The 25,826-nt window shown below is 39.9% G+C and overlaps 1 protein-coding gene across 1 annotated transcript in view; it reads right to left on the reverse strand.

Moving 5' to 3' along the window:
• dnajc10 (DnaJ (Hsp40) homolog, subfamily C, member 10) overlaps positions 1-25,826 on the reverse strand; it is a 90,385-nt gene that overhangs the window by 60,496 nt on the left and 4,063 nt on the right. Inside the window, exons 2-6 of the mRNA XM_039757731.1 lie at positions 14,445-14,773; positions 9,721-9,886; positions 2,617-2,667; positions 2,440-2,522; positions 214-345 (exon numbers count right to left, since the gene is read on the reverse strand). Coding sequence (XP_039613665.1) covers positions 214-345; positions 2,440-2,522; positions 2,617-2,667; positions 9,721-9,886; positions 14,445-14,663 — 651 coding nt within the window. The 5' untranslated portion in view covers positions 14,664-14,773. The remainder of the gene's footprint in view (positions 1-213; positions 346-2,439; positions 2,523-2,616; positions 2,668-9,720; positions 9,887-14,444; positions 14,774-25,826) is intronic.

Below are 25,826 nucleotides of genomic sequence, written 5' to 3' on the forward strand. Positions count from 1 at the left end.
CCCCTAATCAGGTAGAAGGCATACTGTAGTGTTAACAGCAGCCTCCATGAAGGATTCCAACTAAATAAAATACCATCTTCTAACCTTCCTTCTTTAGACTCCAGAGAAAAAGGGCAAAAATTGGCTAATTTGGCTTTTTTTTTATCCTTGTGTAGTAGTTGAAACGAGTGAACTATTTGGCTCATCATGTTTACCTAGTCCAATGGCACTTACTTTTCCCAGTTTAAATATGTACAGACTGGGATAACTGTTGATTCCTTTTGACCGACACAGCATTCTATTGTCACCACAGTTTACAGCCCCAATGCGGATTAAGCCATCCATTTCCTTAGCAAATTCTCTCCACTGAAAGAAAGAAAAAAAAGATGCAGCGAGTATAATTCATAGCACAATGTTGGATTTGATTGATTAATAAATACAACTTATTTAGTATTATACAAGTTTTATAGAAATGAAATGGAAGAAAAAAAGAAAAAAAAACCTACTACCGAAAATACATTTCAACTTGGAGTCAGATTTACAGCTTTCTAGTTATTTCAAGCAAAGACTTTGCTGATAATAACAATGTTCCCGAGTTTGGCAACTCCTTCGTGCTTACAGCAAATAAAAAGGTCACAATGAAGGGTAGCTGTGTTGAATCATGGCTCAAAATTTTAATCCAATTAAATTTAAATTTTATGTAGCGTTCTTCCCCAAGCTGAGTGCTTATATATAAAGCATTTATTAGATACTAGCCACAGTACCTGTCACAGATAATAGAATAAATAAAAAATATTTGTTATCTCTTGTCTACATATTCCTTTAGCACCTTTCCTCTGTATTTGTGTGTATGGATGTCTCTTTACTGGCACTCCTTTTCTCGAGTGCGTTCCTATAAAGACTTCTTCTCAGACTCCTGTCATTATTTTTGAGCGTTCAGGGGCATCTGGGCGACAGAGAACTCGGTTAGATAATGTTTAGGTTCAAAGAGATTTTTTAATGATATTTAAATGACGACGTAGGGCGCCAGAAAATCCACAGAATCACCTGATTTATGGGAGCTCCAATACGTTGAGAGTAAAGATATTCCCTTAAGCATCACCATCGTCCACAAAAGACTCCGACTGGCTAGCCAAGCCCTTCAAATGGAGAACCATTGGATCCCAAAGGCAGCAATGACATGTGTACCTCCCAATGCCAAACAACCAAAAGGACGCCCGTGATACAGTTGGAGAAGAACGATGGTACAAGACCTGAAGGTGCTGAATATCATTTGGGATGAAGTCAAGACCTTTACCAAAGACTATGCTATATGCCACAGGAGGATCGAAGTCCAAGTAGGTATGCATGAATGTCTCAGTCCATGCAGCGAGCAATCAGTTAATCAATGCATCTGCTTTAATATACTTTTTTTCTAATTACATCACCTTACCTAATGCATCATGTCATCCGACTCTTAATATGCAGAATTTTATTACCTTATCCAATCAACTAACGGCACCAGTAATTTCTGACTCATGTCAATTCTTCCATTACTTTGAACACCGCTTTCTAAAGAGGAGCTTCGGGACAAAAAGCATAGAAGACGGGAGTTATCACAGACCCCCCAGGTGAGCAGTGTGAAGCAGGGCTGTTGGTAAAACGGTGCAGGCAATGGTTGAGGCTGATTGTAGAGGCATTACAAAGCAATCCCTGAGGGAGAGCCTGAAAGCCGAGATCCAAACATGGAAAGCCATTTGTAGTGGTAGTTCAGTGAAATAAGATGGCTAAGACATAACTCTGCAGCTCCACTCAGAGAGATTCACCTACCAAGAAATAATGGACAGAGCCAGACATAGAAATACCACGTTTAACACCTCAGCTGCTTAGCAGCACAGAATTGAGCATCCCTGCTGTGCCACCCAACAGTGATGAACTAAAGGCCCCCCGTTGATGCATCTTCGTCACTGGCCACATGACTGCAGCAGAAATGGAGAAAATACTGCTTTCAATGAGTCACTGTACCACTGCAGTGATTTGGAAGTGGTTACTGGGATGGGGGAAGACTTAATTATGCCATTCAAATTCAAAGTTAGGGCTGTGTAATAGTGGTGTCAAATAACATGAACATCCAAATGAGCATGTTCACAGCCAGCTGCAGGAGGTCCTATAAAATCAGCCATCTTCCGAAATATGAAAACTAATTCCAACAGGTGCAGTAAAGTCCCAATATGGACTGCAAGCTACTTAAGAGAGCACTGTAAAGAGCAAGGGTTTGGCCCCAGCGTGGTGCTACAACATGAAGTATGCTACACAATGCAGAAATATAAACCAAACAGCTCTCTCAAATAAACATTAAAATTAAAACTGAAAATGTTTAGTCCAATTAACACATTATTAGAAAAACTTATGATTATGTTATGGGAAGAGACACGTGGAAGGCAAAGGCAGAACTTTAAGGAAAGGACTGTTCCACCTTACCGTTGGAGCCAGATCATGGCAGTGTGAGCAGCGGGGAAAATAGAAGTTGACAAACCAAAGCTCTCCAGAGTTAACAGCAGCATCTGTCACAAGACAAAAAGAAAACAATTACGCAAAACAGAGTTAAACAGGAAGCTCAGCTCACGCCGCGGAAAAGCACAAATGATTAAAACTTACCAAAGTCTGCCCTGTCCAAAGTGATGATCTCAATGTCATCATCGTAAATGCCTGAACAAATCACAAAATGGGGGAAGAGTTAATTATGTCATTCATTCATATAAAGCATTCTGATGCATAATGTTAATCAATATCATTTTAGGCATAGCTTTAAAAATTAAAACAAATGTATCAACCCATTTTCACAATGTACTTGAAGGTACACGATCTTCAAGTTTTTTAGTAAAATCAGAAAATTAAAAATCAGGCAACACCAGGATAAAACCCAAGAAGAAAGTCCATAGCAAATTTGGTGAAGAAAAAACAAAGCTAATAAGATATGAGAAATGTGATCAGGGTGCTGAAATCAAATTTAAATCATGCATATAAAACGCAAGTTTAAAAAAATCCCCTCCAGGAGGCGCTCTCTCTTGTAGCACTTTTAGCCACAGGCTCATTCCACCTCTGAGGGGTCTCTTCTGCCCACTGCTATTATGCAATTCAATATATCATTGAATATATTATTATACACATATTATTGAATATATATATATACACACATACATACATACATACATACATACATACATATACACATATATATACATATACATACATATATATATATATATATATATATATATATATATATATATATACATATACATATACATATACATATACATATATACACACATATATATATATACATATATACATATATACATATACATAGATATAGATAAAGAGAGAGAGTAGATATTGCCAAAAGTATTGGGACCCCCCTCCATATCATTGAATTCAGGTGTTCCAATCACTTCCCTGGCCTCAGGTGTAAAAACTCAAGCACATCGGCATGCGGACGGTTTCTACAAACATTTGTGAAAGAATGGGTTGCTGTCAGGAGCTCAGTGAATTGAAGCGTAGTATCATGACAGGATGCCATCTGCGCAATAAGTCCATTCATTAAATTACCTCGCTACTAAATATTTCACGGTCAACTGTTAGTGGTATTATAGCAAAGTGAAAGGAAATGGGAACAACAGCAACTCAGCCCACGAAGTGGTAGGCCACGTCAAATCACAGAGCGGGGACAGCGTATGCTGAGGTGTGCAGAAGTTTCTGCAGAGACAATAGCTACAGACCTCCAAAAGCTCAAGAACAGTGCAGCATAGAGAGAGACCTTCATGAAATGGGTGTCCATGGCCGAGCAGCTGCAGCTAAGCCTGACATCACCAAGTGCAATGCAAAGCAAGTGCAGTGGTGTAAAGCACACCACCACTGGACTCGAGAGCACTGCAGACGTGTTCTCTGTAGTGACAAATTGTGCAATCTGATGGACGAGTCTGAAATTGGCGGTTGCCAGGAGAGTGACTGCATTGTGCAGAATGACGTCTGGCTACATTGTGCCAAGTGTAACGTTTCGTAGATGGGGTATTATGGTGTGGGCTTGGGCATGGCCCCTTAGTTCCAGTGAAAGGAACTCTTAATGCTTCAGCATACAAAACCATTTTGGACAATTTCATTCTCCCAACTTTGTGGAACAGTTTGGGGATGGCAACATGACTGCACACCAATGCACAAAGCGAGACCTATAAAGAAATGGACGAGCGAGTTTGGTGTGGCTGCACACAGCCCTGACCTCAACCCGACAGACCACCTTTGGGATGAATTCGAGCAGAGAATACGAGTGAGCCAGGCCTTCTCATCCACCATCAGTGCCTGATCTCACAAATGCTTTCCTGGTCACAAATTCCCATAAACACACTCACCCTACACGTTGTGGAAAGCCTTCCCAGAACAGTCGAAGCTGTTAGAGTTGCAAAGTGTGGGCCAACTCCATATTAAAGCCTATATATCAAGAATGGGATGTCATTAAAGTTCATGTGTGTGTAAAGGCAGGCGTCCCAATACTTTTGGTAATATGCTTTGCTTACAGTAAGTAGTAAGCAATTATGACTCAGGAACAGTCGCTTAAAAGAAACAGGTGAACTACAGACTTTAAACAAATAAAACGCTTGAAGAAACCATCAGGAATTTTTATGTGCATAAACCGAAAGTGGAATGGGGTGCCCTGAAAATACTGGCTTCCCATGGAGTTTTGAGCCCCTTTGGATTTAGCACAGGCATGTTAACTTGTGATGGTTTCCAGTCTCTGTGTGTACAGGGTGGTCCAGATCTAATTATGCAGATCCAGATCATCTGGATGACTTTGATTTATGCGGGGATGATTCCAGTTCGTCGCGAAGACGATTCTTCATGTCGTCAATTTGCACACTTCTCGATGGCCCAGGATTTTTCGGGTGATTTTATATGTAATGAACTTAAGTTATAGCGTAACGAAAATTGCATAGTTAGATCTGGACCACCCTATATGTGCACCTCTGCTCATTATTTCACTATTTTGATCTACCACTTCCTCTGCTTTTTGCTCCTATAGTCTGTAGTATTAGTTTACAGGTGTTTTAAGAGTTATTTTTGTTGGTAACACTTTAGTTTAGGTACTATAAAAAGTCTTCCATTACTCATTTAGTCATAAGTAACAAGACCTTAACAAAAGCTTCTTTGGGTCTTCATAAACACTTTTACCAGGGGTTTGTAAGCGTTATATCTCTGCAGTGTGACCGACTAACAAAACTTCACTTTGGAGTGGTCCAAGGTGGCTTAACTGACAAATTCTTCTCGATATTACATACAGGCAGTCCCTGGGTTATGTACGAGGTAGGGAGTGTAGGTTTGTTCTGAAGTTGAATTTGTATGTGAGTCGGAACAGGTCCATTATTTTAATAAATGCTATTGTTGACCGACTGTAACCAAGTGCTCTGCCAATGAATGAGGGAGTGTCACCTCTCTCTGATCTTTTTATTATTTCTACTTTAATTTTCCATGGTGGTAGTTTCTCTCTCCTTTACTGTATCACTAGTACTTGCATCAGAGTTGTGTTTCAGAGACATTGTTGAAGGGTGAAGACAAAAGGTTAAGATGGGCTCTTCTGCACAGCACTGTACACACTATCACAGGAGGAAGGCACCCCTCGACAGCACGTCTGGTGTTCTGATGAGAGACAACTTCCTGCTATGTACGTAACAGTACAAGCAGGCTTGCCATTGAGAATGAATGGGGGCAGCGAGGGGTGGTTCACCATCCGTCCACCACACAGTCACCTCCACTTGCAATACAGTATGCTGCCTGCAGCGTCAGCCCACCGAAAGCAAACAGGGTGCGGCCAAAGGCAGGTAGTGAATCGCCCTCCACTGCTCCCATTCAACAGGCAGCCCCCCTACAATGCTGCCCCCGCCTCCCCATTCACCCTCAATGGCCTCCATTCAGCCACAACCGGGTCACCACTTGCAGCATCACCAGCCACCCACCGAGAACGAACGGGGCAGCCATTTGAGGGACACTGCAAGTCTTTGTGGTGGGCGGGCAGTGAAACGCCCCTGTCTGTCCATTCCAGCCTCCGTCCAGTCAGGAGCAGTAGCTGCTATGGTGTGGTGGGTGAGCAGCGAACTGCCCCCCTTCTCCCAATCAAGCCTCCATCCTGCACACCAGCGCTTGCCGCGCACCCAGCAGCACATTGAGAATAAATGGGGTGCGGCCCCCACCGCCCAACTCATCAACCGGAGCCGCCCGATTGGTACTACACCGCACGAGCAGCGAAACCGCCCCCTCCAGCCACCACTTGCAGTGTCCCTAGACTGGAGATGATGGAGCGGCAGTTACTGAAGAGCCTGCGTCACGTCCCCCCAGACAAATGAAGAAGCAGCTGCGGCCCCGTTCGTAAGTCAAATGTCGGATGTCCGTAACTTGGGGACTGCCTGTATTTAGTACAAGACCAATGAATCCTTCATATTAACAAATCACTTTTCCATCAAGTCAATATGCCACACTGCACAGACATGAATAAGTTTGAGAAGTGTGATGAAGACCAAAAGAAGCCTCTGTTATGGTCTCGTTACATAAGAATAAATGAACAACAGATGCATTTTTGCAGTACCTAAACTAAAGTGTGACCTTTCTGTTTTGGCAAAGAGCACTTTTTTGAAAGCTAATTGTAAACTTTATTGAAAGGAAGTGAAAAATGCCACTTTGCAGAAGTATTTACTTTTATCTTGGTGTTCATACTGTGCTCTATTACCAATAATATGAAATTCCCTAGCAAGATCTTATCAACAAAGAAATATGTAAACTATGATGCAAACAGAGTAAAATACTAGTAATAATTCTTTATTTCTTGACATCTAAGAACACTGAAAAGACAAAACTTTAAAAAGAAATGTCCCTTGTGTTATGTCTCAATCAGGGTTCCTCCCCTGGCTGGGATTCAAATTCATGTCTTATATCCCTTTTGGTCCTTTTGGATTCTTTCATTTATGTTATGTGCCTTGAAGACAATTAAGAAATCTTCCAGTACTATTATACCTTGGAAGATACAAAGAGTGTCTGATTTAAAGATCTGAATGTAAATGAAAAAAACTAAACTAAGTCAACTCTGAAATATTAAAGGCTAAAATAACTGAATATAACAACGTTGTCCACCTTGACAGGCAGTCCTATGTCTCTAAAATAATAAATGATAATGCTGGTAATCCAAGAGATGTATTCTATTGATTGGTCTTTAACACTCAAATCACTCAATGGAATGCCTCCTAAAAACCACTAGTGAAAATTGTGAGGCTTTGCGATATTTTTTAAACACAAAATAAATGATATTAGAGATAAAATAATACAACCTCCCAAGTTAATCTGATTGAAGCCCAGTTTACCATTTTAAGTGAGTTCTTTCACTGGAATTGATCTACCAAAGTACATTAAATAATTTCTCAACTGAAACCCACCACCTGCATCCTTCAACCAATACAGGTTAGGTCAGGTTGGGGAGCATGCACTGGTACAGCGGGTTGCCACACCCACCACATGTCGAAATAGCTTTGGATCCTGGTTGGCAACCCCCTCAGGCAGACACACGGTCTAGTCCCAGCCTCCAGAAATGATCATCTATCTGCTGCAGCCAGGTGTTACGTGGGTGTCCCCTTGGCCTGGTCCTGCCACTCTGGTCCTCAACAATGAATTGTGCCACATGGCCGTAGTGCCATAACTGACGCTCCCTCACAATGCAGGTCATGTGCCTCATTCAGGACTCTGTGAGCAACACAAAGTCAAACCAGTGATACCCAAGGACTCTCCGAAGAGACACAGTACTGAAGGAGTCGAGTCTTCATCTCATGTCACTGGATAGCATCCATGTCTCACAAACAGGGAGCACCAGGACTCTAAAGATTTTGACCTTCGTTCTTTTGCAGATATCAGGAGCACCACACACCCCTTTCCAACGACCTCATGACCACCCATGCTATCCCTATCCGTCTACCGACTTCATAGGAAGAGTCACCAAAGACATGAATTTCACTGCCACGGTAAGTAAAGCTCTCAACGAGGTCGACACGGTCTCTGCAGACAGACACACTGCTGAGGGCTGTGCCCAAGAGGTCGTTAAAGGCCTGGATGTTGGTTTTTTTCAGGACCCTCACAAGCCCAGACACTCCGACACCTTGCTCAGTCTCTTGAGAGTCCTGATCAGAGCCGCCATTAACACTGTGAAAATCACAGCATTGTCAACAAAGTCAAGATCAGTGAATCTCTCTTCACCAACGGATGCCCAAAAGACTTTTTTTAAAGTGGCTTGAGTGCAGCATTTGACATCATGGACCACACTATTCTTATAAATCACCTTAGTCAACGGGTGGGCCTCAATGGCAGTGTCTTCAATTGGTTTCAGACTTACTTAACAGGTAGAAAATTCTTTGTTAGTTGTGGTCATTGTACTTCGGAGACCCATGATACTATATATGGTGTACCACAAGGATTTATTCTGGGTCCGCTTCATTTTTCAAACTCCATGCTTCCATTATCTCAAAGCAGAAGGTGAGCTACCACAGCTATGCAGATGACACGCAGATTTATTTATCTACAGCGCCTGATGACCCTGATGCTCTTGGCTTTCTGATCCAATGTCCTACTTGCATTTCTGAAACATTGAGTAGTAACTTTCCCCAAGATAATTCAGGTAAAAAAACAGAAATCTTAGCAATTGGCAAACATGAACATAGAGAGGATATTAGAAATAAAATTGATCACTTAGGTTTAAAAATTAAGATGGAGGTAAAGTATTTAAGGGAAATCATTGATACTAATCTAAACTTTAAATCGTATATTAACCAGATCATTAGGTCTGCATTTTTTCACTTAAGGAACATAGCAAAAGTTAGACCACTCATAACTTCATAAGATGCTTGAAACTTAATTCATGGTTTAAGTCAAATTGATTACTGTAATGCATTCTTAATAGGACTACCCAAGAAAGACATCAATCAGATGAAATTAGTGCAGAAGGCAGCAGCAAGAACCTTGATTACAAAAAGAAAATCCGAGCACATCACACCATTCTTAGCGTCGTTACACTGGTTACCCGTGTCATTCAGAACTGACTTCACAATACTATTAATGGTATATAAAAGCCTTCAATAATCTTGTGCCTTCCAATACTTTGTAATGCCTGTCCTAATCCACTCCAAGTTGTAACCTTAGATCTTCGAACGGAGGTCTGCTTATAATTCCAAGAGCTAAACTTAAAAGAAGTGGTGAGACAGCCTTTTGCTGTTGTGCATCCAAAATCTGGAATACTTTACCAACAAGAAATTTGCCAGGCTAATACTGTGGAACATTTTAAGAAACTGCTAAAAACCTATTATTTTAATATGGCTTTTTCATAGCTACATTTTAGTTGTAGTCCTGATTGACTACACGGGCACAGAATTTTCATATTCTTCGGAGATCCAAAATCCGTACTAATCTCTATTATTCTCAGCTGTCTTTTCCAGTTGTTCTGTGATGGCGATATGCGCCATAACTACCACCGGATCAAAGCACCATGCAGCCACCTGAGACGATGGAATGAAGGTGGGTGTCCCAGCTGTCCACAAGACCAATATCAAGTATCAAGACAAACTAAAAATAATGAATCCTCTAAAAGGGGTAATGACATGCAAGTTTAAACCAAGATTTTGTTCAACTAATCAAAAATTTATTTCCTTTGAACCCCTTAAATAAATATTTAGTTCTTACCAAAATCGTATCGGTAAAAGTTCCAGCTTTCATATCTACCACCTTCCTGGTTATCCTGAAGACCTTTCTCACCATATTTGTCATATTTCTTTCTCAAGTCTTCATCTTTCAACACTTCATAGGCTCGGTTTATCTTCAAGAACTTGTCGTGAGCATCCTGATTATTCTGGGTGAAGAACAAACAAATCAAGACACATTTGAATCAGGTATCCTCTCAAGACAAATGTCCACCTGTTGATGACCATTAGTGTGCCGTTGTAGTGAATTTTTTCATTATGTTTCATTATGTCTACTTGCGCTTTGTGCTGCAAGTAGAGGAGACATCACGTTTTAGTAGGAGGCACCTGGAATTGTGGTTCCTGCCTTGGTTTTTAACCTTATTTTTAAGGAATTAATCATTTGGACATTTTAACTTCCATTGGCATGTTGTTTTTATTGATTCATTGCTTAATTAATCTAATCAAATTTAATCCGCTGAAAAGTTACTCCAGTATTGCAAAAGTTATTTTCTAATTATTTTTGTTATAAGGCTACTTCTAGTTACGACTCATTTTACTTGTGAATGGTATTTAAGCAATTGTGGAATTGTTCGCCAAGTCCTTTTCCCTTTTTAATTATTACTTTGTATCATAATAAATGACGAGATGATACCATTATATTTGGCCATTTTTGCCCTCAATGGCCCAGATGCTTTATAGCTAATGCAATTGTTTCTCTTTCTTAATACAAAGACTTTGCTACATTGCTCACTAGCGTGCATGTATAACCGTTAACCAAAAGTGGTGAAAGTGGGTGACGTACATCAAAAGATGCACTTCCAATTATTTTTTGTCTTCCTTGTGCCGCATCGATCTGTTGCATCATATTCAGCCCTTCGATTATCAATCTGGAACACATGCAACCAGCATCTCCTAGAAATTCACAATTTACAATACACAAAATTCTGTGAACAGAGCCCTGGGAAATCCCAGCACATGTCACTGTATCTAATGTGACATTTGCTGTGCTCCCCTAGTAACCATTAATTATAAACAAGGCTTTAGATGGAAGTTATGGCAGTCTGGTGCACAATAAGCAGGGCTGTGGAGTCGGTACATAAAACCTCCGACTCCGACTCCTCAACGCATCGCACCTCCGAACGATAAATTTTGTAATTAGACTCATTTGTAATCAGACAGCCATACCTATAAAATAAAGATGAAAGAATACTGCAAGCAATTCCACGAAAAGCGATGGAGTAATGGAGACAAGAAAATCTCAGAGTCACTGAATATCCAGTTAAATCAATTATGAACAAATGGAAAGAGGATGCCACTAGGGATGTCACAAAAACTGATACGTCTGAAGTTTGGTATTGTATTAGTGCCGAAAATGTAACGGTATCAGCTTTTTACAGTATTGGTTCTACTGAGAAAGGTGGTCCTGCATTCAAATAGACAAAGTACTCCAGAAGGCCCAATAATACCTGATAAAATCTATATATAAAAAGTCTCCCTGTGGTAATAATGCAGCGCAGCATCAACACATGTTGAAAAGAAAAAAACACCAGTGGTCATGTCCAGAAACACACAAGTGAAAATTTCAGCAGTTGAGTTATTAAAAATAAAGCAAAACACACACAGACAAGCTCGACTTATTGCCAATTTTATCCCATTATGGAATTAACTCATTTGCATGTGCTTTGAGAGAAAAATAACATTACCATTCAAATGAGGTGTAATCGTTTAATTTGTATTGCCTTTTATTTGTAAGAAGAGATGAAAAATAAGATTAATTGCTTTAATTAAACGATAAATGAACAGCGGCCTCGCATTCATTCCCTGACGGTAATGAGCACTTCTACAGATGCCCATCAGTTCAAGTATCTGTCCATTTTCTAACCGGTGTATTCAGTTTGGGTCGCACGGAGGTGTGACTTACAGGCATCCACAGTTACACATAGAGGACATGCAGGCGTACAAACAGTTGTAGCAAGTAAACACTGACATAAGATTCAAACAAAGTGAATATTTGCCTTGTCTACACCACGAATGACAGGAGTTGCTCGATCTGATATACTTTGTTTATGGAATAGATATACTTTTTTAATCTACAAGTCTCTTCTGACAGTAACAGGATTTGAACCAGCAACCTTCCAGATACCAGCACAGATCTTTAGCCAAAGAGCCATATCAAAATAAAATTTACTTTGTGTTTCAAAGCCTCGAAGGACAAGGCTACCTATTAATACAACACATACAGTGTTAACGGAGACGTGTAATCACTGAAACACGCAGTTAGCAGAACAATCAAAGCAGCATACTGTATTGTTAAACACAAATCTGCAAACACTGAATTTGTGTCAATCATTTGGCTTTGGAAGGCAAACTACCGTTCATTAACATAACCGGTAAGTGAAAGAAGACGTCAGATATTTGAATGGTACGTAATGCGGTCTCACAGTTAGAAATGGACTGAGCACAGGTAACAAAAGCCCAGGGAATTTTCAAATTCTGAATTTGTAAAAAGGCATAAGAAATAAGAAATTCTAATCACTCGCCCAAGGAATCTTGTAAACAGAAAAACAAAGGCTGTTATAAAGGAGTTCGGAAATAAAGGATTAATGTAAAACTGAAGTTTGATTTCACACAGGAAGCTTTAAAGTTGGGACAAACAAACAAAAAAAACAAAGAAGGACAAATTTGGAAGATCAAAACAGCCATTACACATTAGAAATCTGAACTAATTTGACTAATCTATTAAATATTACTCAAGTAATATTTTTTAACCACCTAATTTTTCAAATATAAATCTCACAAAATTAAATATTACAAACCTAACCGACTGGCTCATTGACAAACCAGACTTTAAAAGCAAGTTATTACAAAAACAGCATTAACAAGTTGGCTTAAATGGAAAAAAAATCGGGAATTAACTTGGAATTCATGGATTCAACAGTAGATATATAATGATGTTTGATTTTTTTTAAAATTATTATGGGTTTTGAGCAGTGGATTTCAGTTAATGGACAGAAAATGTCAGAGAAGAAGTTTAGAATGTGCACATGCGAAGATACGGTGCCCTCCATAATGTTTGGGACAAAGACACATTTTTCCTGGATTTCTGCCTCTACTCCACAGTTTAAAATTACAAATCAAACAATTCAGACATTATGATTAAAGAGTACATTACAGACTTTCATGTATGGGGATCTGCACACATTTCAGTCACACAACACTTTTTTTCAGGGCACCATAATGTTTGGGACAATTGGCGTCACAGGTGTTTGGGGTTTCTCAGGTGTGTTCCATTGCTTCATAAGATACCTCATCTTGATTCTATCCTTCGGAGTCTGTAGTCACCATTGTTCAACAGGAGGACAGAAGCTGAGCCAATGAAAGTCGAAGAAGCCACCATGAGGCTGAAACACAACAATGAAACCACTGGAAGCATCAGTAATACCTTAGGACGACCGAAATCAACTGTATGGAAAATTATGAAGAAGAAAGAACACACTGTTGAGCTCAGTATTCACAAAGGGACTGGTGGACTAAGGAAGACCTCCACTGCTGATGACAGAAGAATCCTCACTATGGTCAAAAAAAAAAGTCCAAAAGATCAAAAACAGTCTTCAGAAGGCAGATGTGTTTGTGTGTGAGAGAGAGAGTGAGATCACTATACGCAGAAGATATCATGAACAGAAATTCAGAGACCACCCTGCAAGATGCAAACCACAAAAACAGGATGGCCAGATGACAGAGAAAAATTACTTCAAAGAGCCTGCAGAATTCTAGGAAAAAGAACTTGTGAAGAAATGAGACAAAGATGAACCTCATCAGAGTGACAGCAGGAGCAAAGTGTGGAGACAAGAAGGTGTTGCCCAAGATCCAAAAGCAGACCACCTCATTTGTTAAACATGGCGGTGCTGGGAGTCTTATGGCTTGGGCATGTATGGCTGCCACAGGTCCTGGCCCACTTCTCTTCATTGATGATGGAACTGCTGCCAGCAAAATGAATTCTGAGGCGACTAGAAACATTGGATCTGCTCAAGTTCCAGTAAAGGTCCCCAAACTCACAGGATGGCGCTTCATCCTACAAGAAAATAATGAGCCAAACACACTGCTGAGGAAACAAAGGAGTTTATCAAAGATTAAAAATGGAAACTTCTGGAATGGCTAAGTCAGTCATCCGATTTAAATCAAATATGCGAGAGAAAAATTAAGGGGACAAGCACCTGAAGGAAGGAGGGGTGGAAGATGGCTGCATTAGAAGCTTGGCAGAGCATCACCAGAGAAGATCTTCAACACTTTTATGAATGGCAGACTTCAAGCAGTCATTGAATGCCAGGGACATGCGACAATGTCCTAAATATGATGGCTTTAATAGACCTGCCATTGCTGTGCCCTGAAATGGGGGGACCGTATAGAAAGAGAGTTGTGTGACTGAAATGTATACAAATTCCCTTAAATGAAAGTCTACAATGTGCACTTTAATCACATCTGTAGTGTTTGATTTTTAATTTTAATCTGTGGAGCAGAGGGGTACGTCAAGGAAAAAATGTATCATGGAGGCCACTGTATGGGATACAGTTGTGATATTTTCTGTAGGTGATAAATCCTGTCATACAAAGTAGGATCCACACAAACTCAAACAAGGCCGTGTCATGTTTCAGCACTTTCATCCACAAGCACGACACGTCTGATCACTGTACATACACACTTTGAGGACATATTTGCTTGGCTTACCGGATTTTTATCAGGATGCATCGTGAGAGCAAGCTTTTTGAAGGCCTGTCTTATTTCTCTGTTGCTTGCATCTTTGGAAACACCTAGTAATTTGTAATAGTCTTCATCAGAGTTCACTAAGACAGTTAGGCACAAACCAAAGACCAGGCCTAACAATAGTTTGTTCAAACATCTCTTTTGTAAAAAACAGGAGTTGCTGTGTGTCCGTGATGATTCCATTCTGCTTATGATGAAGGCAAAAAAAAGCGGGTTGAAACGGCAAAACACACTTTATTCAGTGGCTGCTATTGATGTCTTCATTTTAAACCAACCAGCTTCTGAACCAGCACCTTAATGAGAGGAGAAAGAAGGAATAAAATAATTACAGGGCAGCCATTAATAGTCACCCGTTGCACAGCTGCACTCGGATCTCAATCCGGGAGGTTTGCCGTGTGGTGGATGCAGCAATGTGCTGTAATCAGTGCATGTTCCCAACCTCTCCCTCTTGTCTCTAACTTCATGGATACCAATCAAGTCATATAAATAAAATTTCTAATATTTAGTATCCCAGAGTTTCTCAAATACTGCCCTCCAAGGTGGGGATTAAATGATAAGTATAGTGGTACCTCGGTATACATCCTTAATCCGTTCCAGATCCTTTAACTTATACCAAGCAGGACGTATACCAAACAAATTTTTCCCATAAGAAATAAAGGGAAAATAATTAATCCGTTCCCATGAAAAAAAAATCCTATTTTTATTCGCATATTATACATTGATGGGGTTGTATAAAATAATTTAAACACTGCTTAATACTAAAATGCATAAATACAAAAGCAATTAGATGAAATAAATGAAAATTTAACCTCGCTTTACTTTTTAATAACGTGTTTGTTTTTCACAATCGTAGATACCGTCGTTCTCGGCATACAGTATGCAGCAGACAAGTCCCGGATACGCATGCCACCTTCATACTTTCCAACAATCAATTCAAATTTACGCGAAAAAACACAAAATCACGGGAAAATTCACAGAGAGTTATACCGCGTACTGACGCTCGTGGGCAGTCGTGGCTTTGCCTCGAGAGAGGTACACAAGGGTAGCGCATGGTGTTCTAGCATATTCCAAACAAAGGTCGTATACCAAGGTAAATTTTTCGTGCCCAAACAGGACATACAGTATACCAAGTTGGACTTATTTCAAAGCGGACATTTACCAAGGTACCACCGTTAAGGGGTCTGACTACTTTTTGAAAGCCTTATATTTAACATATTGGTAAATTTCTACCATATTACACATTTTCTCATGCTACAGCCCTTCAATCTCTTGGTCTCTCTTTTTTCCATTCTATTGTACATTTATCTCTCTATTATATAATAAAAAAAATCCTGGGATGAGACAAGACCTTTTTAGCCTGGGATTGGAGGAGATTTTTTCAGAGAGACACTTTCACATCCCGCGAGACGAGATTTTGTGCCAAGAGATTTAACCACGCTTGGGGCCAGAAATAAAAGACACAGAGTAGATGACAAAGTAGAATGTCATAAAAAATTTAAAAACGTTGGCATGATATACATGCAGCGCAGGTTAGAGCGGTGTTTCCCAACCTCGATCCTGTGCCCCCCCCCCCATGACTGCAGCCTTTTGTTCCAACCAGATTCCTAATCAGTGACAACATCTGATAGCAGTGATCTCATTTAATTAGCTGGTATTATTTTTCTTTTATTCAACATTCAGAAAAGCACAGCAGCATGGCTTTTACATTTCTTAGACATTTATAAATATTTCTGATTTTTCTATAGATTTAAATCCTTAACTCCCTTTTGTTGATTTTGTTGTATTTTGCTCTTTTCTCTGTGCAGTTTTTACCCTTCGTTGTATCTTATTAATGACAATTATAAATGAGCAGAGAAGACACGCTGGCAAACAACACTGAATAATCAAAGGCTGCAAGTACTTTAGCATCAGACCCACTAATCAGTAAATAATGGATTAATTAAACAATTAGAACACCTAGAAAAGTAGAATAAAAATCAAGATGAAAATATTGTTAAAAAGAAAAAAAAATACATTATTCCTATATAACTGCTTGGTACATTTTAATATATTGTCATAGATTGCTGGGACTCTTAACCTGCCAGGACACCTGGAAGGACTGGAGGGTGGCATTAATAGCTTCCGAGCCACGAGGGGGCAACCGCCCTGGACTAGGAGAGGACCACGGGAGAGGAGCAAAGGGGTGCTAACCTGTTGGGACCCGTGGCCACTGCCAGGGGGCGCCTCAAGCCTCATGGGACCCGGGAAACAGTTATTTCCGCCACTGGAAAAATGTCATCAGCCACCTGGAGCACATCCGGGCGGGAATAAAAGGGGCTGCCTTCCTACAATCGAGGAGCTTGAGTCGGGAGTAGGAACAGGACAAAGCTCCCAGGAGGAAAGGAAAGGTGGCCAAGGACTGAGAGAGAAAAGCCCTTATAGTGGTGTTTACTGCCGAGTGCATTGTGTGTGGTGTTCGGGACTGTGAGCCTGTGTTTATTAAGGATTAATAAACGTGTGTGTTTTATAAAGATGTAGTTTCTGACTGGTGGTGTCCGGGCGAGTCTCACATTTTTTTTATAAACAGTCGATTCCAGTTAATTGGACCACCGGTTAATCGGACCAGCCGCTTATTCGAACCGAATCCTAAAGAACCGAAACAGATCATATTACATAAACCTAATATTGTTTGCTTATTTGGACCAAAATTCTGTTTAAATCGGACAAAAGAACGTGACAGAGAATAAGGTTCCTGCCTTGAGCCCAGTGTTGGCTGGGATTGGCTCCAGCAGACCCCCGTGACCCTGTGGTCAGATTCAACGGGTTGGGAAATGGATGGCTGACTTTATATAGTGAAGTTTTGACTTTATATATTGCAGCGCTTACTTTATATATTCAAGATTTGACTTTATATATTCCAGCGCTGACTTTATATATTCCAACGCTGACTTAATATATTCAAGATTTGACTTTATATATTCCAGCGCTTACTTTATATATTCCGAAATATTCCAACGCCGTCTTTATATACTCAGGTTTTGACTTTATATATTTGTGAATGACTTTATATATTCAAGTTTTGACTTTATATATTCCAAAGTCAAAACTTGCAGTCATCATTGCATAACTTCTTCTTTACCATAGAAATTTAAAGACTAAATTCAACTTCCATTCCTACCAAAGATATTTCTGGTGACTAAATAGAACCTACTCATCCTCGACAGTACTCTATCTTTCCAATGTCACATTAATAACATCACCCGGTCTGCTTACTTCCACTTACGTAATATTAATCGCATTCGTCCCTCCCTCACTCCTCATACTACTGCCATTCTTGTTCATAGTCTTGTCACTTCTCGGCTGGACTTACTGCAATTCACTCCTCTCTGGTCTCCCTAATAAATCTCTTCACAAGCTTCAGTTAGTCCAGAATTCTGCAGCACGTATCATCACTGGAATCTCATCTTTTCACCATATTACTCCGGTCTTGCAGCAGCTTCATTGGCTCCCCATCAAGTTTCGTATTGATTTTAAGATTCTGCTACTAACTTTTAAGGCCATCCATAACCTTGCACCTCCATATCTGTCTGACCTTCTACATGTTGCCATTCCATCCCGTAACCTTAGATCCTCTTCCTCCACCCATCTGACCGTTCCTCCCTCCCGTCTAACCACCATGGGGAGCAGAGCTTTCAGCCGTTCTGCTCCCAAGCACTGGAACTCATTACCTGCGGATCTCCGAAATATCAAATCATATTCATCTTTCAAATGTAAACTTAAAACACATTTGTTTAAAATGGCTTTTTCTTCTTCCTCCTAATTATAGTGGTTTTGTTTGGTTTTAATTTTTAGATTTTTTTGATGTTTTAAGTTGTTTATAATTGTGTTTTGTATTTATTTATTTATTTATTGTTTGTTCGGTGTCCTTGAGTTCTCTGAAAGGCGCCTTGTATAAATAAAATGTATTATTATTATTATTATTACTTCTATCCAAATTCGAGCTATTGAGCCTTCGCCTGCCTGCCTGAATAAGTCACCCTCGCTTCGCTCTTACTTTTTTACCGTTCATTTAATCATGGCTAGTGGCGGAAAAATTATGAAATGGAAGGAGGATTACACGGAGTATGGCTTTACCAAAACAAATATTGATGGCGAATCGATTATTCATAAAGCTTCAATTGGTGATCTGTTTTTCTGTGTTAACCTCATATTTTGTCATACTTCTTCTCAAACCAAGGGGGTGCGAGGCTAAAATGAATCGGGAAGCGCTGATCAATGTAATCGGTGTACCAGGAAATCATGCATTGACAGAAGTTCCCCTGTGTGATTAAATGCATTATTTTTTAACGCGTTATGGAGCACATGCATCGAAGCTTCTCAGCTGTGCTTGTGCTAAGAAAAGGAAAGATTTTAAAAATAACGTAACACGATTGTCAATGTAACCTTTTGTAAGTAGTGCCTGGAGGATTCAGTGTGGAGAAACTCTAGAGACAGCGTGTGTATTAACTTGTGGATTTTTCTGTGAGTATTTGGTGGCAGCGTCACAAAGTTGCTTACGTAACACTGCATGCGTTAGCTGCGGAGCTCAGCTCAGAGCGAAATGAGGTGAATGGGAGGGGAGATGATGACGTGACTCCCCCACCCACCTTAACTGTCAATCCCCCACAAACACAGTCTCTTGGAATTTGCATAAGCACAGCCCTTCACCTACAATTTTAACTTCGTTACAAAGTGATTAAAACTCTCGTTTATATCCTGCGTCCTCTCATTAAACTTGTATCCCGCATTACCCGTGGGCATGACAAACGCCAGCGGCAGCCTGTCTATGAACTTAATTTAAACTTTAGGTTTACACTTTTTATGCTTTGTTTTCGAAGCAGCAGCACTCACAAATATGGTAGTATATGTCACTTTCTCGCTTCTTATTGTTTCGCTGCCTTCTCAATTGTATAATGCATGTTTTCTTCAGGGCTTTTTGGAGCTCTTCCTGGTTTTCTACGTACTGCGTTGACAGTCAGTTCACGTAATTACGTGGGAGACGTGATGATGTCACACAAAACTCCGCCCCCCCCATGGCTTTCGAGCTCAACTCCATTACAGTAAATGGAGAAAAATAGCTTCCAGTTATGACCGTTACCCGTAGAATTTCGAAATGAAACCTACCCAACTTTTGTAAGGAAGCTGTAAGGAATGAGCCTGCCAAATTTCAGCCTTCCACCCACACGGGAAGTTGGAGAATTAGTGACGAGTCAGTGAGGGCTTTGCCTTTTATTGTAGAGTATAGATATACATACACACACACCAGTAATGGCGCACTGCATGATAACGTGCAGTGAATACCCTTGACTTGAGCATTCCTCCTCTTTTCTTTCTCTGTACGTTTGCCATTCGTTTGCTCAGAGGTTAATGCGCTTGCTGCTTCCTGAGCAGCTCACCTTTTCTCCACCCTAGCGGCCCGCTTGTTGGTTTTTCTTGTCAGCATCTTTTCGCATTAAAACTGATTAAGTCAGTGTTTGTGTTGCAATTATTTTGTACATTTTCTTCAATTTTCTACAAGTCTTCAATCTGCCTCAAGAATGATTTAAAATATGAAGAGGTAGGGGAAGAGACTGAGAAGGTGGTAAGGATGAGAACGGTGCCCGTATGCATGATTTAAAATCCTGGACAGACAAATGGACAGCCACGGTAACGTATTATATAAGAAGATAGAGATTTTATATAAATGTGAAAAACTGGCTGTGCAAAAATGTGGATCCCTTGTAATTTTGCTGATTTGAAAATGCATGTCGTGGCTCAATGCTGATTACTTGCAACACCAAATCGGTTGGATGAGCTTGTGAAGCCTTGAACTCCTCAGACAGGTGTGTCCAATCATGAGTGGTCAAAGGTATTTAAGGTGGTCAATTGCAAGATGTGCTTCCTTCCCTTTGACTCTACTCTGAAGAGTGACAGACAGCATGAGATCCTCAAATGAACTCTCCAAAGATCTGAAAACAAAGATTGTTGAGTCTCCTGGTTTAGGGGAAGGCTACAAAAAGCCATCTCAGAGGTTTAAACTGTCAGTTTCAACTGTAAGGAATGGAATCATGAAATGGAAGGCCGCAGGCACAGTTGCTGTTAAACCAACCCAGCAGGTCTGGCAGGCCAAGAAAAATACAGGAGTGACATATGAGCAGGATTGTGAGAATGGTGACAGACAACCACAGATCACCTCCAAAGACCTCAAGAACATCTCGCTGCAGATGGTGTATCTGTACATCATTCTACAATTCAGCACAATTTGCACAAAGAACATCAGTATGGCAGGGTGATGAGAAAGAAGCCCTTTCTGCACTCGCACCACAAACAGAGTCGCTTGTTGTATCAAATGCTCATTTAGACAAGCCAGATTCATTTTGGAACAAAGTGCTTTGGACTGATGAGACAAAAATTGAGTTATTTGGTCAGAACAAAAATCGCTTTGCATGGCAGAAGAAGAACATCGCATTCCAAGAAAAACACCGGCTACCTCCTGTCAAATTTGGTGGAGGTTCCATCATGTTGTGGGGCTGTGTGGCCAGTTCAGGGACTGGGGCCCTTGTTAAAGTTAAGGGTCGGATGAATTCAACCCAATAGCAACAAATTCATCAGGATGATGTTCAGGCATCAATCACAAGGTTGAAGTTACGCAGGGGTTGGATATTCCAACAAGACAATGACTCAAAACACAGTTGGAAATCTACAAAGACATTAATGCAGAGGGAGAAGTACAATGTTCTGGAATGGCAGTCACAGTCCCCTGACTTGAATATCATCGATAATCTATGGGATGGTTTGAAGCAGGCTGTCCGTGCTCGGCAGCCATCAAACTGAACTGAACTGGAGAGATTTTGTATGGAAGAATGGTCAGAAATACCTCCATCCAGAATCCAGATACTCATCAAAGGCTATAGGAGGCACCTAGAGGCTGTTAGATTAGCAAAAGGAGGGTCAAGTATTGATGTCATCTCTCTGTCGGGGTGCCCACATTTATGCACCTGTCTAATTTTGTTATGATGCATATTTTCTGTGAATCCAATAAACTTAATGTCACTGCTGAAATACTACTGTTTCCATAAGGCATACTGAGAAAAGCCATGCAAAATGACACCTTTTATTGGCGAACTAAAAAGATTACACTATGCAAGCTTTCGAGGCAACTCAGGCCCCTTCTTCAGACATCTATCTATCTCTATATATATATCTCTATATCTCTATATCTCTATATATATATATATATATATATCTCTATATCTCTATATATATATATATATATATATATATATATATATATATATATATATATATATATATATATATATATATATATATATATATATAGAGATATATATATATATATATATAGAGATATATATATATATAGAGATATATATATATATATATAGAGATATATATATATATATATATAGAGATATATATATATATATATATAGAGATATATATATATATATATATATATATATAGAGATATATATATATAGAGATATATATATATATATATATATATATATATATAGAGATATATATATATATATATATATATATATAGATATATATATATATATATATATATATATATATATATAGAGATATAGAGATATATATATAGAGATATAGATATATAGAGATATATATATATATATATATATTATATATATATATATATATATATATATCTCTCTATAGATAGATAGATAGACAGACAGATAGACAGATAGACAGACAGACATATATAGTGAACACCAGGATTTGCTGTTGCCCCGTCAACCCAACAGACAGATACACAGACACTGGGTTAAAGCACCAAGAAGTACTCTTTTTTTTCCTTCTGTAGTGCCTCCAATACACCCTAGCCACAGCAAACAGATAATACAATAATAAATAAACTAATAAAATAAAATAATATGCCTCCAGGTCCTTTAACAGCTCCTCCTGGTGTCACCCACGGCACACAGCAGGGCTGTGTGTCCAACATCCATGTCCCATAGTGCCCTGCGGGAATCCCGGGTACCACTGCACTCCAGGGAAGTTGCCATCTAGCGTCTTGGGGGGGTGCGTGTCTGGAGTGGTGTCGGCAAGTAGCTGCCTTCCCCCATCCTTCTATTCCAGGGGCGTCCCAGCTGTCCATCACAATATAAATGGGGACATATAGAGTTTGTTCTACCTATTTAAAGTACACAGGAGCATGTGTGTAGGTTATATGCAAATACTATTCCATTTTATATAGGGACTTGAGCATCCGTGGATATTGGTACCTGTTCGGGGATCCTGGAACCAATTACATGCGGATATGGAGGGCAACTTGTGTTACACACAGACTGATCACCATGCTGTGTAAGGCATTCAAAACGGAACACCTTGCAGCACACAGACACGTATGACATGTGTGCAGTCACACCTTACTGGTTCAACTGCTTCATTAGGAGCTCCACCCTAACTATTTAAAGGAACTTCCACATACTTACTGAAAAAAGGAGAAAGAGAGTTTTAATAAGGCAGAGTAACTGCTTACTACCAAGAGTTGCACATTTAAAGAGATCAAGCAGCACAATAAGGCCCTCACTGTAAGCCCTTGAATTTGACAAAACTACAAGCAGGGTTGCCTCTTGCACGTAACGTATGCTTTTCCCAGCCACATGAAGTGTAAACAGCACTCTATCAGTAAGGCCTTTGACTCTTTTCCTTCTTATCCATTTTTTTTTATTGAATTTAGCAAGGTCTACCACACCACACCTTTTCTTTGAGAAAATACTGTAACAAGTGCATCATTAGTAAAAGGGGAGCTTATTAAAAGAAGAGCTACAGGAACACTTCTGCTTAACTGATTTAATCTAAAAGCCATAGAAAATGTTTCAAGAAATGACACGTAAAACTTGCTTGTTTGTCGCGGTTATGTACAGCATCTCTGCAGAGCGTACACTCAAGTTGTGAGCGGAAACGAGCAATTTGCAACAAAATGCTCCATCTTTGCCAGAAAACGGAAACCGAATTAGGTATTTAGTTTGGTTAGTTGTTTGGGGACTTCAACATAACTTTGAACCTCCAAATTTGCTTACTTCCAGTTTCCCCAGTTTTAGTTTAAGAAGCAGCGAGTCAGAATTGCTATTGAAATGTCTGCTCACCACTTAAGCGTTTAAAGTCTCTAAAAGTCTGTTGCTTCTGCGTGAAGCACCCCCTGAGCTACAGGCAAAGCTCAGTTCTAATAGTCGTTTTGATCTGAAGCACCCAACAAGCATGCAGAGAAACAGGAACAACAAGATCTCAGCGAGTACATGAAATCCTAACTGAGGGTGTGAGATCTCATTAAGTCAAAAGCATAAAGAGTACTTGCACTTCCCCCCCCCATTTTGTCTTAAATATGTTAAGAAACAAAACCATTTTAGCTTTATAGCCATTCTGTATAAAGAAAAAAAAATTCAGTCAAAAATGCCTAATGCTACAAGTTGGCATTGCCCAGATTTATTCACTTTAAATGGACTTGTCTAAAGGATCTGGTTTTGTATGGTCATTGCCATCTCCCCAAAATATCAGCTCTCCCGTCATATTTTCCTACATCCATGTAGGGTTGATGGATTTGGCCAGCTTTTTCCATGCAGCTTGGGCCTGCACATCCTTACCCCTCTTCCTTCAAAACTTCTTTTATTTTATCCACCCACCTCAGCTTTGGCCTTCCTCACTTTCTCTTTACCTGGACTATCATTTCCATCAGCCTTTTGCCCACATTGTTGCTCTTCAATGCATGTCCATACCAGCAGGGCCGTGGAGTCAGTACACAAAATGATCAACTCTGACCCCTCAATTTACTCTAACCCAATTTATTCTACCTCAACTCTGACCCCTCAATTAATTCAACCCCCCTTCAATTTATTCTAACCCTGACTCCCACACCTGCATTTATTCTACCCCCTCGACCCTCACCCCTCAATTTATTGTACCCCCCACTCCAACTCCCCTCTTTTTAAATTTGGCCAATTCATTTGCTTTGATTGAACGCACACAAAATGCAAGATACAAGGCGTCATCACTACTAACGTAAATCATCAGGGTATGTTTTAGAACAGGGGTGGCACGGTGGTGCAGTGGGTAGCACTGCTGCCTCGCAGTTAGGAGACCCGGGTTCGCTTCCCGGGTCCTCCCTGCGTGGAGTTGGCATGTTCACCCCGTGTCTGCGTGGGTTTCCTCCCACAGTCCATAGACATGCAGGTTAGGTGGATTGGAGATTCTAAATTGGCCCTAGTGTGTGCTTGGTGTGTGGGTGTGTTTGTGTGTGTCCTGTGGTGGGTTGGCACCCTGCCCAGGATTGGTTCCTGCCTTGTGCCCTGTGTTGGCTGGGATTGGCTCCAGCAGACCCCCGTGACCCTGTGTTTGGATTCAGCGGGTTAGAAAATGGATGGATGCTTGGATGTTTTAGAACCCTAACATGTTAAAAGCTTGGCTTTAAAAAGTGGTAGCAATGTCACTGTGGCTTTTAAAATATCATTTATTAAATAATCCTTAAAAAATTGAAATAAAGTGGCTATACTTTTATCAAAAGGTTAGAAAGAAAAAATGTTTAATTTAATTAGCAGAAGTGAAATTGGAAATTGTATAACATTACAACTTACATTTAGCTGGAGTCACAGATTTTTATTGACTGCAATGCCAGTAACCCAAGAATTGCTTCCAACAGTCCTGCATAGCACTGCAACTCACTTTCCTGTCCCTTCTTAGATTACTCTCTCATTGTTTTGTACCTCTGATGTTCTCATTTCTGATTCTGTCCATTTTTGTAACTCCACATTCTCATTTCTGCCACTCCAAACTTCTTCTGCTGGGCTCCCTTTCCTGTCCTTGTTTCACCTCCACACATCATTGCTGGTCTTACGACTGTCTTAAAATAGCCTCGCCATTAGCCTTCACCTTAATTCTTCATTCACACAATACTCCCAATACCTTCTCCCAATTGTTCCACCCACACTGAACTTTATCTCTGCATGCAATTCTCCAACTACCACTGATCAGATATTTAAACATATTCAGACTTTTCATTAGCTCTCCCTGTAATCTAACATCTGAATCCTGATCATTATTAAACCTCAGCAATTTCTTCAAATAATCAGATTATTAAATGCATAGAATCAGAAGTCAATTTTTGTATTCTCAATAGAAGATTAAAAGTAATACATAAAATATTCTCAGCCCCATAATCAGTAGTGTGCTAAAATCCTGCTGTGAAAATAGGATTAGATAGATAGATACTTTATTAATCCCAAGGGGAAATTCACATAAAATTAGAAATTCACATAAGATTAGAAAGACTACATATTGCATTAACTTCCAAAATATCCT

This window comes from Polypterus senegalus, chromosome 6, assembly GCF_016835505.1.
Source record: "Polypterus senegalus isolate Bchr_013 chromosome 6, ASM1683550v1, whole genome shotgun sequence".
NCBI lineage: Eukaryota > Metazoa > Chordata > Cladistia > Polypteriformes > Polypteridae > Polypterus > Polypterus senegalus.